Source organism: Acanthopagrus latus, chromosome 9 (assembly GCF_904848185.1).
Source record: "Acanthopagrus latus isolate v.2019 chromosome 9, fAcaLat1.1, whole genome shotgun sequence".
NCBI classification, from domain to species: Eukaryota; Metazoa; Chordata; class Actinopteri; order Spariformes; family Sparidae; genus Acanthopagrus; species Acanthopagrus latus.
In genome coordinates this window covers 264,114-275,701 of record NC_051047.1, presented here as the reverse complement: position 1 = coordinate 275,701, position 11,588 = coordinate 264,114, and the positions used below count along the sequence as shown (strand labels likewise).

The 11,588-nt window shown below is 40.6% G+C and overlaps 1 protein-coding gene across 2 annotated transcripts in view; it reads right to left on the bottom strand.

The window, feature by feature from the left end:
* lrch1 (leucine-rich repeats and calponin homology (CH) domain containing 1) overlaps positions 1-11,588 on the bottom strand; it is a 251,315-nt gene that overhangs the window by 6,935 nt on the left and 232,792 nt on the right. Inside the window, exon 17 of one of the 2 annotated variants that reach the window (XM_037109404.1) lies at positions 5,662-5,712. In XM_037109404.1, the coding sequence (XP_036965299.1) occupies positions 5,662-5,712 (51 nt within the window). Of the gene's footprint in view, positions 1-5,661; positions 5,713-10,723; positions 11,179-11,588 lie in introns of those variants that run through there. The other variant, XM_037109402.1, reaches the window with a different exon arrangement.

The window sequence follows — 11,588 nt, the reverse complement described above, 5'->3', positions numbered from 1 at the left end:
AGTAAATTTCCCCATCTAATTTGCATATTATACGTCCTATGTGGCGGCCATATTGGATTATGTCATTTCCATGAAATACCTGATATTTTGAAAGAGAGTTGAACTTATTTCATCAGATTCATCCCCTCCATCCATTTGTTATGTTGTCCACACATCAAGTGAACAGGGAAAAAGTAAATTCTAAGCCAACAGTTGTAAACTAGAACTATTACTACACCACAAAACTCATGTAAACAGTATGCGTTTTCTTTTTTTTACCCACCACAACCCCCCAGGACACTTTTTCTTGTCTTTTTTTCTTTCCCTTTTCTTGTTTTCTCTTCTCTTCTTTATTATTATTATTATTATTATTATTATTATTATTATTATTATTATTATATAACAGTAGGCATCTTTCAGCTGCAGAGGCCTTATCTGTGCCCATCTATCCAGATAAAAGTTTGCAGTATTTGTAGAATGTGGAGCCTCTCAGGGCAAGGCACGGAGAGAATAAAAAATATAGCTCTGTCACCACGATGTCCAATTTGATCATCAGAGAGCTTTATCCATTCCTGATATACTTCCTCATCTCTCAAGTAAGCCCATCCACCATTACCACCATCATCATCATCATCATGATGTCCAGCCCTGTTCTGCCTTCCCCTGTTTCCCCTGGGTTTCATCAGCCCTTCTACGGACACTTCACCCACATCTCCCCCTGCCATCCCCTCCAGTGTTGTGAGAAGAGTTGGACTCGTGTGTGCTCGGTGCTTCGTGAACACTGCTGCGTCGCATAGCTGCACCACTGCGTGACCGTCGCGGTAGAAAGAGTGAACACTAACACTGGTCCCAGCGCTATTCTCACCACCACCGCCACTTTTACCACATCCATTCACTCCCCTACTGATACGAGTTCGTGTATCATTTCCATTCCCACCTATGTTGGGCAAAGGGTCATATGTTTGTGCTTATGTGCGTTCCTCGCTCTGTGCGGCAGCGCCATTGCTATGCAAAGACGCACTGTGACTAGCAAGCTCACTAATCGCCCGACCGTCATTTCCCAAAGTTAGATTTTCCATTTCAGAATCAGAATCAGCGAATGGGAGCTCAGTCACTTCCCTACGTGTCAACTATTTGCTTGCCATTGTCGTTTATTTCGTCTCAATAACTTCTAAATCCACCATTGCCGCTTCAGCAGAATAGCTCCGTTGCGCGCTGTCTCTGGTCCAACAGTTTGTATGGGACTTCCTTGAACATTTTGCATTGAAGCATGACATATTTATGAGTTAAGTAAGAGATGTCTGCTAGCTAGTGGTGAGGAGTATGAACGACATGTAACCCCCCGTTAGGAGAAAACGGCTGTTCTGTTGAGTACAGTGTTAATTATGATTATGATTTCGAACAGTATCAACCTTTGATTGATACCTGCACCAGCCAATCGGCTACGTAGCCTGGGTTTTGTTTTTCCAACAGACCCTGACACACCGGGGAAGAGGGCAGCAGCAGTGGAAGACATCAAGGCCAACCAGAGACACCAGCAGCAGTGTAGGAGTCCTCTGGATGTGAACTGGCGAAAGTAGGAGCTTCTGCCCAAAAGCACACGGGTATCACTGGGAGCAGTTCAGCCGAGGTAGACAAAGGATGGGAGCAGCTAGGCAGTGAGATTTAACAGCTAAACAGAGTGGAGGACGACTCGTGGTGGCCAAACTGGATACTGGACCATGGCCGTGAGCTCTAAGACTGTTGGATTTTAACATTGTTTTAGTTCTGCTTTTAAGGAGAAGATTCCTCTATTTTAAGAAAAGACTCTACCAGTTCTTGTGCAATAAATGTTACCTGCGTACAATTGCGTTTGGGTAATCGAGTACTGCTCACCCTTGTAAAAAAAACACACTTTTGGCACCTCCGTCCTTACTATTTACCCAGTGAATTCTCACATGCTATTGTAGTGACTGTGTATATTCCCCCATCTGCTAACCCGACATTGGCATGTGACGTCATCCTCTCCACAATAGCTGGCCTACAGACTGCACAAACCCTGCACATGAGTGCTCTAATCTCGGCTTACTTCAACCATGTCTCCATTAAAAAGACACTCCCAAAATTCACCTGGTATTTGACCTGTAAAACCAGAGGGGAGAAAACCCTGGACCTGCTGTTTGCTAATGTACAGGACACATACACCTCCACGTCCCTTCCCCCACTGGGAGGGATCAGATCACAACTTGGTGCTTCTCACCCCTCTTCTATGTGCCTCTAGTGAAGAGGCTGCCTGTGACCACAAAGACAACAATGGCCACAAAGACAGTGAGGACATGGTCAGAGGACTGCTATGAGGCACTGCAGGGCTGTTTTGAGGTGACTGGCGGGCCACATGGAGATGATATTGATGGGCTTACTGAGTTACAGACTACATCAATCAATTTCTGTGTGCACGGCATTGTCCCAGCGAGGACTGTGCATTGTTAACCAAACAACAAGCCTAGGGTAACAAAAGACATCAAAACCATTCTCAACCAGAAGAAGAGGGCTTTCAGAGGTGGCAACAGGGAGTAGCTGAGGGAGTTTCAGAGGGAGCTGAATGCAAATATCAGAGAGGCTAAGGACAGCTATAGAAGGAAGCTGGAGAGGAAACTCCAGCAGTATGAGGGAGATCTGGAGTGGTATGAGGACCATCACTGGTTTCAAACAAACTAGCAGTGGAGCTGATGGTAGAGCCATTGAGTTAAATCTGTTCTTCCAACAGGACACTGACATTGCAGCCCCGGCCGCTCTCTTGTTGACTGTCTACAGCCACCACTGCTTCTGACCCCCTCGCCTCCTCCTGATAGCACCTCATCCAACTTTATGAAACCCTCACACCCATCCCCCACCCTAACCCTCCTCTGGCTCCCATGCTACCTCTCCAGTGCTGTCAATACCAGCAGGCCTGCTCTACTGGGTGAGAAGCTGACGGCGATGCTGGTGGTTCCCCTCCTTGTGTCCTGGCTTGTGGATTACCTCACTGGCACTACAGATTGTGCACTTGCAGCGCTATGTGTCAGATGCGGTGGTAAACAACACCGGGGCCCCACAAGGGACTGTCCTCTCTCCTTTCCTCTTCACCCTTTACACCATGGACTTCAGCTACCAGACAGAGTCTTGCCATCTTCAGAGGTTTTGGGAGGTTAGGGAGTGTTCACTGGCAATAAACCGGACTGGACTAAGTACACTGAAGTCTTCTAGAAGAAGGGACAGAGCCGCCTCTATTTTCTGAAGGGGCTCCACTCCTTTAACATCTGCTGGACTATGCTGAGGATGTTTTATGAGTCTGTGGTGGCCAGTGCTGTTCTGTTTGCTGTTGTGTGCAGCAGACTGAGAATAGCAGTGAGAGAAAGCATGACACAATCCAATCCTGCCAAGATTTGGGGTTTAAAGGACAAGTAGATAAATATATAACAAAATAATTGACTCTGCTCCTGTGGTTGACTCAGTACTCAGAGCCCTGAGCCATTAAAATAGGTCATTCACGGATTCTTTATTTTAAATAACCTGTTCAAAAATGTTTTTTTTTTACATTAAAGCAACATCATGTAGAAATGTTTATTTTGTGGGTTTATGCACCCCCACAGTGTCTGGGTGCAACACCACTGCGGTAAATACAAATCCCAGGTCTGTCACAGTTTGTCAGATGTAATGTAATGTAGTGCTTACTACAAACAAAAGCCATGACATCATACGTTATGTGTTGAAAACTAAACATGCATGTAACACTGTGATCCTCCACTCTCACTGAAGTAACAAAGTGCAGAAACAAGTGACAGAGACACCATACACTCTGTAACAAGACAATGTACCATCAAGTGACTTACATGGCGTTGTTCACCCTTGTTAAGCGTGCAGTGTAATAACTGAAGGTCTGACAGATTGTTAATATCGGTCAACTCATCAAGTCACTCTTATCTTAAATTTAGTCTTAGTGGAGTCTGAAGATACAGTATAGTCCAAAATGATGAATTTGCCTCAACAAAAAAGACTAAGTCAGCTTCAGAGATTTTTAGCTCAGATGTGCTCAAACAACTGTTGATGTGACAGGCTGTGGAATGAAGCATCGACAGTGTAGAAAATCCATACCAACCTTGATATACTGAGGAGAATATAGAATCAGAATGATTTATTTTTTGTTAGAAAAAAAAAGAAAAGAACTTACTGTAAGAATTTAAAGACTTTTTAAAAACTCCCTACCAACACCAATCCAGTGTATTACATGAACTCTCATCCTCACTTACCTGATCCTGAACTACAAAAATCTAATATTCAACTCTGATGTTTATCAAGTGTCTCATAGCATGACATTTGTTAAAGATCAACATTAACATAGAAATGAAGATACTACTCCATAGATGATCTGGCATTTAAAGCCCACCCCCAGTCAGTTTCTCTTCCTGTCTCACGGTTGATGCTCTTTCTCAAACAAAGAATAGGGACGTGGTTAATGTTTAAACATAGTTATTATCGTGGCAACCAGACTGCCATTCTTGCAAGACAACCATGCAAGCATGGATTAGCAAAGGCATCAGTGTTAACATGGACAAGCAGCATGAATATGAGAAGAGATAGCTCTGCTCTGAACACAGTCACCACAGCTATTTCTCCTTCTCTTGCTTGACCACTCACATACTGCACACTGCAGTGTTTATTAAAGGAGCCACACTGCCAGGCTTGGAGGATGACATATGATTCCCAGATTCTACTTAAGTCATACACCATTATTCCAAATTAGCAACAGTTTAAATTTGTCAAACAATATTTGGTGAACAGTGTGGATCATCAACATTGCCAGGAAAGGAGATATCATAACATTACCAAAACTGAATTTCATAAGAAACACTTCCAAAAAATCAACACGTGGGACAGGATTCAAGATGAGAAAAGACTATGGCAAAAAAAAAAAAAAAAACCAAACATGTGGACTTATTTCAATGGGTCAAACTGGCATGTTTATCCTGTAATAGTGCTACTTTATTGTCAAATATTCATTTTTTTTCTTTTAAAGTGACAGTTTGATTCTTAAAATTTGACTTTCTTGAATGTTCTTGTAAAATTATAACTTAAATTTGTAATATTAACAATCTTTACCCTCAAATAAACACTTTATTATCATATAAAGACATTTTTTTTTCTCCAGATATTTTCAACTATTCTTAACAGCCCTCTTTCCTCTCTTACAGTGGCACTACGAATCCAGAATTTTTGGTACCAACAAGTGTTTCATTTCTAAATTGTGGTTTTTTATATATAACCTTCAACTGTCAGTTTGTGTTTCTTGTGTACCTGAAAAAACCTGGGGGCATCAGGGTTTATTTTAACTTACACGCGCCCTCTTAAACTGATTGAAAAACCAAAACCATTCATGGTGAGAAATCACTTTCAACCAGTTCAACATTGCTTAATTTTGTCTGCTCCACCATCTGCTTGGGAGTATACCAAGGAACCAAGGAAATCCTTTAGTAAACCAATGCATGTCCTGCACGTATGCATGTACCACTGTTTTGCACAATTAAATATAACGAGTGTCATGTGAAATCCAGTCAGCATGTCGATCCAGGTGTGTGTTTGTTGTGCATGTCAGTTGAAGCTCCGCCTTCTCTGCTGCTCACATCAGGAGGCCTCATCCACCAGAGCCTGGATTGCGATACTCACCTTCAAAAGGCCTTTCTCTTCCAGGATGTGGTGAGGAAGACACAGTTTGTCCTGGGAGAACAGAATGCAAGGAGTAAAAAGAAAGAAAAGAAAGGGAAATAGTGTAGGAGCAGATGAAAAGGCAGAAAAGGGACAAAGGTAGCAAGGATTTAGACACATTTATAAGCATATAAATGTACAACAAAGCCTCAAATGTACCAACATGGCCAATTGCCTTGGTGTTCCCAACTACTGTATGACATTTTACTTACCTCTTGCCTCAGTTTTACACATGAGGGACTCTGTAGTCAAGCGAGGCACTATAATTACTTTCAATGTTCAGTTGGACTTTCAAAATTAAACTTGCTGACAAACATTTTACATGTGAAGAATTATGACTTTTAAACTGTAAATTCAATTTGCCAAACAGTCCCAGTTTAGTAAGCTTTAATCACCAAAACCATGAAAGAATTAGAAAGTATCCCGCTTTTTGTCAAAATAATTGAATTATTATGCAACACTACTTAAAAACACCTCAATGCTGTCACTGTCACCTAGGGATGCAAAATCCAGTCTTCTGGTGGTGTTCCTGAAATATTGCTACTGGGTCAACTAAAGCATCAAACTTTGAAGCATAGGGCAACTACGCATGCAGCTGTATTTGACAAACTGGGATAGCAAACAGGTTGTAAGGTGTGTTTTTGTTAATCTGTCTGCATGTTCTAATGCTTACAAATGAAACATGCAAACAAATCTTTACTCCTGAGACTGTTTTGTGTTTGGTACATAGCAGAGCTGATCAAGTCGTCAGCTGGCACCGATCAAACGGAGCATTCACTTCATTATATGATAAGCATTGTCCCGTTAAGAGATATAATTAAAAAACTAGCACATAAAAGCAATCCATGGTTAACTAAAGGTTTAAGAAATGCATGTAAAAAGAAAAATTTAATCTACAGGAATTTCATAACACAAAGAACAAAAGAGACAGAAGATAAATATAAAAGATATAAGAATAAGTTAACTAATGTTATAAGATTAAGCAAAAAAGAATACTATAAAAAGAAATTAGAAGATAACAGAAACAATATGAAAGGGATATGGAACATGCTAAACAACATTATTAGAGAGGTGCTAAACAAAACAAACTGCCTAAATATTTTGTTATAAATAATAACGAAAATTATAAATTGGATGAAGTGGCAAATAGTTTTAATCAGTTCTTTGTAGATGTTGGTCCTGAGCTAGCGAAAAACATCCCAAGTCCAGGGCCAGATGGAGACTACATGGATAAATTAATAATAAGGAATCCCCACTCAATGTTCCTGAAAGCGATAGAGGAAAATGAAATTATCAACATAGTAAAAAAGTGTAAAAATAAAACATCTACAGATTATAATGACATTGATATGTCATTAATTAAACAGGTCATTGAAAGGGGTATCAAAGCCATTAGCACACATCTGCAATCTGTCTTTTCAAACTGGAACATTTCCTAACCAGATGAAAATTGCTAAAGTCATTCTGATATATAAAACTGGGAGCAAGCACAACTTTACAAACTACAGACCTGTCTCAATACTGCCACAGCTCTCAAAAATATTGGAAAAGCTTTTTAACAATAGAATGGATGCATTTTTGGAAAAATACAAATTATTTTCAGAGAGTCAGTATGGGTTTAGGGTTAACAGATCAACATCACAGACAATAATAGACAACAAGAAACATGCAATAGGAGTATTCATCGATCTTAAAAAAGCGTTTGATACAATTAATCATAACATACTATTCAACAAACTGGAAAAATATGGGATAAGGGGACTGGTGTTAGACTGGATAAAGAGTTATTTGAAAGGAAGGCAACAGTTTGTAAAGTTGGGTAATCACTGCTCTGGATATTTGGACATTGCTTGTGGGGTGCCCCAGGGGTCAGTGTTGGGCCCCAAATTGTTTATCCTGTATATCAATGATATGTGTAAAGTATCTAGGTGGTTAACATTGGTCAATTTCGCGGATGACACAAATATTTTGGGCTCAGGAGAAAACATTAAACAAGTGGAAACAGTTATAAACGAGGAAATGAAAAAACTAAAGACATGGTTTGACTGGAATAAATTATCATTAAATGTAAGTAAGACTAAGTTCATGTTGTTTGGCAAATGCACAAGGAACACAAAAGTGCGAATAGAATTAGATGGGGTTGAAATTGAGAGGGTGCATGAAAACAGATTTCTTGGGGTTATAATATATGACAGACTGAGTTGGAAACCACACATCAAACATGTTCAGTCCAAAGTTTCAAGAAGCATTGCAGTCATACACAAAGCAAAACAATTACTGGATCATAATTCTCTTCGCACACTGGTCTTGCCATATATGCATTACTGCGCTGAGGTCTGGGGAAACACTTACAAAACTTCATTACGGTCACTTACTATCCTGCAGAAAAGAGCAATAAGGACTATTCATAAGGTCAGCTACTTGGAACATACAAATCCACTTTTTATACAATCAAAACTACTGAAATTCACTGACATTGTGTCTTACCAAACAGCAATTATCATGTATAAGGCAAAAAACAGACAATTACCAGAAAATATCCAAAATTTATTTAGAAATCGGGAGGGAGGTTATCAATTAAGAGGGGAACATAACTTCAAAAGAATAAACAGACGAACAACCTTGAAAAGTTTCTGTATATCTATTGCTGGTGTCAAGCTATGGAACAACCTAAGTGAGGAACTCAAGCAAAGTCCAAATATCAACCAGTTCAAGAAAATGTATAAACACATGTTATTTAGGTATAATGGGTAATGGTCATTAATGAGTATTGGTGATTATCATTTATTAATTGATGTGGCATGGTGATGAAAGGTAAAGAATGTGGATGTGTGTGTGTTTTTTTGTGTGTGTGTGTGTATGTGTGTGGGTGTATATGTGTGTATGTAGATATTTGTATGGGTATGTATATGTATGTATATACACTATATTACCAAAAGTATTCGCTCACCTGCCTTTACTCATTCTATGAACTGAAGTGCCATCCCATTCCTAACTCATAGAATTCAATATGATGTCGGTCCACCTTTTGCAGCTATTACAGCTTCAACTCTTCTGGGAAGACTGTCCACAAGGTTGAGGAGAGTGTTTATAGGAATTTTTGACCATTCTTCCAAAAGCGCATTGGTGAGGTCACACACTGATGTTGGTCGAGAAGGCCTGGCTCTCAGTCTCCGCTCTAATTCATCCCAAAGGTGTTCTATCGGGTTCAGGTCAGGACTCTGTGCAGGCCAGTCAAGTTCATCCACACCAGACTCTGTCATCCACGTCTTTATGGACCTTGCTTTGTGCACTGGTGCACAGTCATGTTGGAAGAGGAAGGGGCCCGCTCCAAACTGTTCCCACAAGGTTGGGAGCATGGAATTGTCCAAAATGTTTTGGTATCCTGAAGCATTCAATGTTCCTTTCACTGGAACTAAGGGGCCAAGCCCAGCTCCTGAAAAACAACCCCATACCATAATTCCTCCTCCACCAAATTTCACAGTTGGCACAATGCAATCTGAAATGTACCGTTCTCCTGGCAACCTCCAAACCCAGACTCGTCCATCAGATTGCCAGATGGAAAAGCGTGATTCATCACTCCAGAGAACGCGTCTCCACTGCTCTAGAGGCCAGTGACGGCGTGCTTTACACCATTGCATCCGACGCCTTGCATTGCACTTGGTGATGTGTGGCTTGGCTGCAGCTGCTCGGCCATGGAAACCCATTCCATGAAGCTCTCTGCGTACTGTACTTGGGCTAATCTGAAGGTCACATGAAGTTTGTAGCTCTCTAGCAATTGACTGTGCAGAAAGTCGGCGACCTCTTTGCACTATGCGCTTCAGCATCCGCTGACCCCTCTCCGTCACTTTACGTGGCCTACCACTTCGTGGCTGAGTTGCTGTTGTTCCCAAACGCTTCCATTTTGTTATAATAGAGCTGACAGTTGACTGTGGAATATTTAGGAGCGAGGAAATTTCACGACTGGATTTGTTGCACAAGTGGCATCCTATGACAGTTCCACGCTGGAATTCACTGAGCTCCTGAGAGCGGCCCATTCTTTCACAAATGTCTTGTTTCACAGTCTGCATGCCTGAGTGCTTGAATTTATACACCTGGGGCCAGGCCAAGTGATTAGAACACCTGATTCTGATCATTTGAATGGGTGAGCGAATACTTTTGGTAATATAGTGTATGTATGTAGGTATGTATGTATGTATGTATGTATGTATGTATGTATGTATGTATGTATGTATATATATATGTATTAATTTCATTTAGACAAAGGGGTGAGAGCTAACAAGCTATGCTTCTTCTCACTCCTTTTCGCATATGTCATTTTTTTTTACTTTTTATCATATTATTTTGCTTCCTCAAAATCTTCATTTCCATATGATGTTGTGCAAATAATTTGTTAAACTGCAATCAGGAAGCCAAGTTCTATTTGCATATTCGGAATTAAAAAAAAAAATCTGTTCCCTACCATAATCACCGATCAGCACAGTCTCAGTTTGGAGAAGTAGAGAGCTCCTCCAGCCCAGATGCTCAGCTTTGTACTGCAGTGAACGGGGTCCAGAGAAAAAGCGAAATTTAAGCACCTAAAACAAGGCTCACCTAAAAAAAAAATCTATAACAGTTCAAGTGTACATTTTATAGAGAAAATTCACACCACTTTACATCGCTGTCAGACCGCCCTTTCTTTTGGCACTACATTTTCTCCCCCCCCCCCAAAAAAAAAACAAAAAACATGACCCATCCCTTTAATGTTGGATTTGACTGAGCTCTGTTCATAACCTGTTGACTGAGATGTTTGAAGTGTTCTTTTGTTTTCATGGTGTAATTATAGCCAGGAATACTGAATAATACTGATTGGACCTTCAGGCACAGGTGTATTTATACTAGAATCACTGAATTGTGAGACTACTAGCACTTGCTGGTATTTTTTAGCCTACGTCAAGCTTTTGGCCTACCATCCTGAGAAGTAGTTTAGAAACTGCTACTCATCCTTTGAAACCATGACAGCTTTCTTTTGACAGTTCTTAATTTTGCACATTCTTTATTTGTGAAGTAGCGGCTTTTCTCACTCACAGGACACTAAGATTAATGTATTAATTAATCTTAGTGATTAATGTATTAATCTTATTGGGGTGTGGTTACGCTTTTGAAACTAATCCACTTTTTAATAAAGAGACTGGATAAAAAAAACTTAAGTACTTTAAGCTGTGATGACTTGTGTCGGGTTGTTATTTTTTTAAGATGTCACCATCTCAATGTCTGTTCCCAGGACGTTCACCTGTGTGCAGGGTTGTTTGTGTTTGCGGAAATCCACCACGAGCTCTTTAGGTTTTCCCGGTGTTGAGCTGGAGGTGGTTCCGCTTGCACCAGTCCAAAAAGTCCTGAATAAGTAGGCTCTGTCGTCCCCATCCCGAATGAGGCCGACCATAGCAGAGTCATCAGAGAACCTCTGTAGATGGCAGTGAGGTGATTGGTGGTAGAAGTCTGCGGTGTACAGGGTGAACAGGAAAGGGGCCAGGACCAGGACCAATTAGACACCTGTTAAATGATTGGCTGTTTGCATTCACTTTGTAGCACCTAGGGATTTAACTGCCTGGATGAAGAGGAAGCATATGTAGGATTATGAATCCCACTGAGACATTGTCAAAACATAAATGTCAAGTAAAGTCAGGGTACGGTGAAAAATGTTTACTTGTTAGTGAGTTGTGAATGTTTTTTAAATGCTCACTGGGGAATTAAATATTAAAAGAAACTGATACTTGGTATATATTAGGCCTGGTCGATAAAAAAAAACAAAACAATTTGACCCATCAACTACAACTACCTGTTGTCATTGTGAATCCTGGCAGCCAAGAAATAGGGTGTGTTTTACAGGTGTTACCATGCCGTAATAA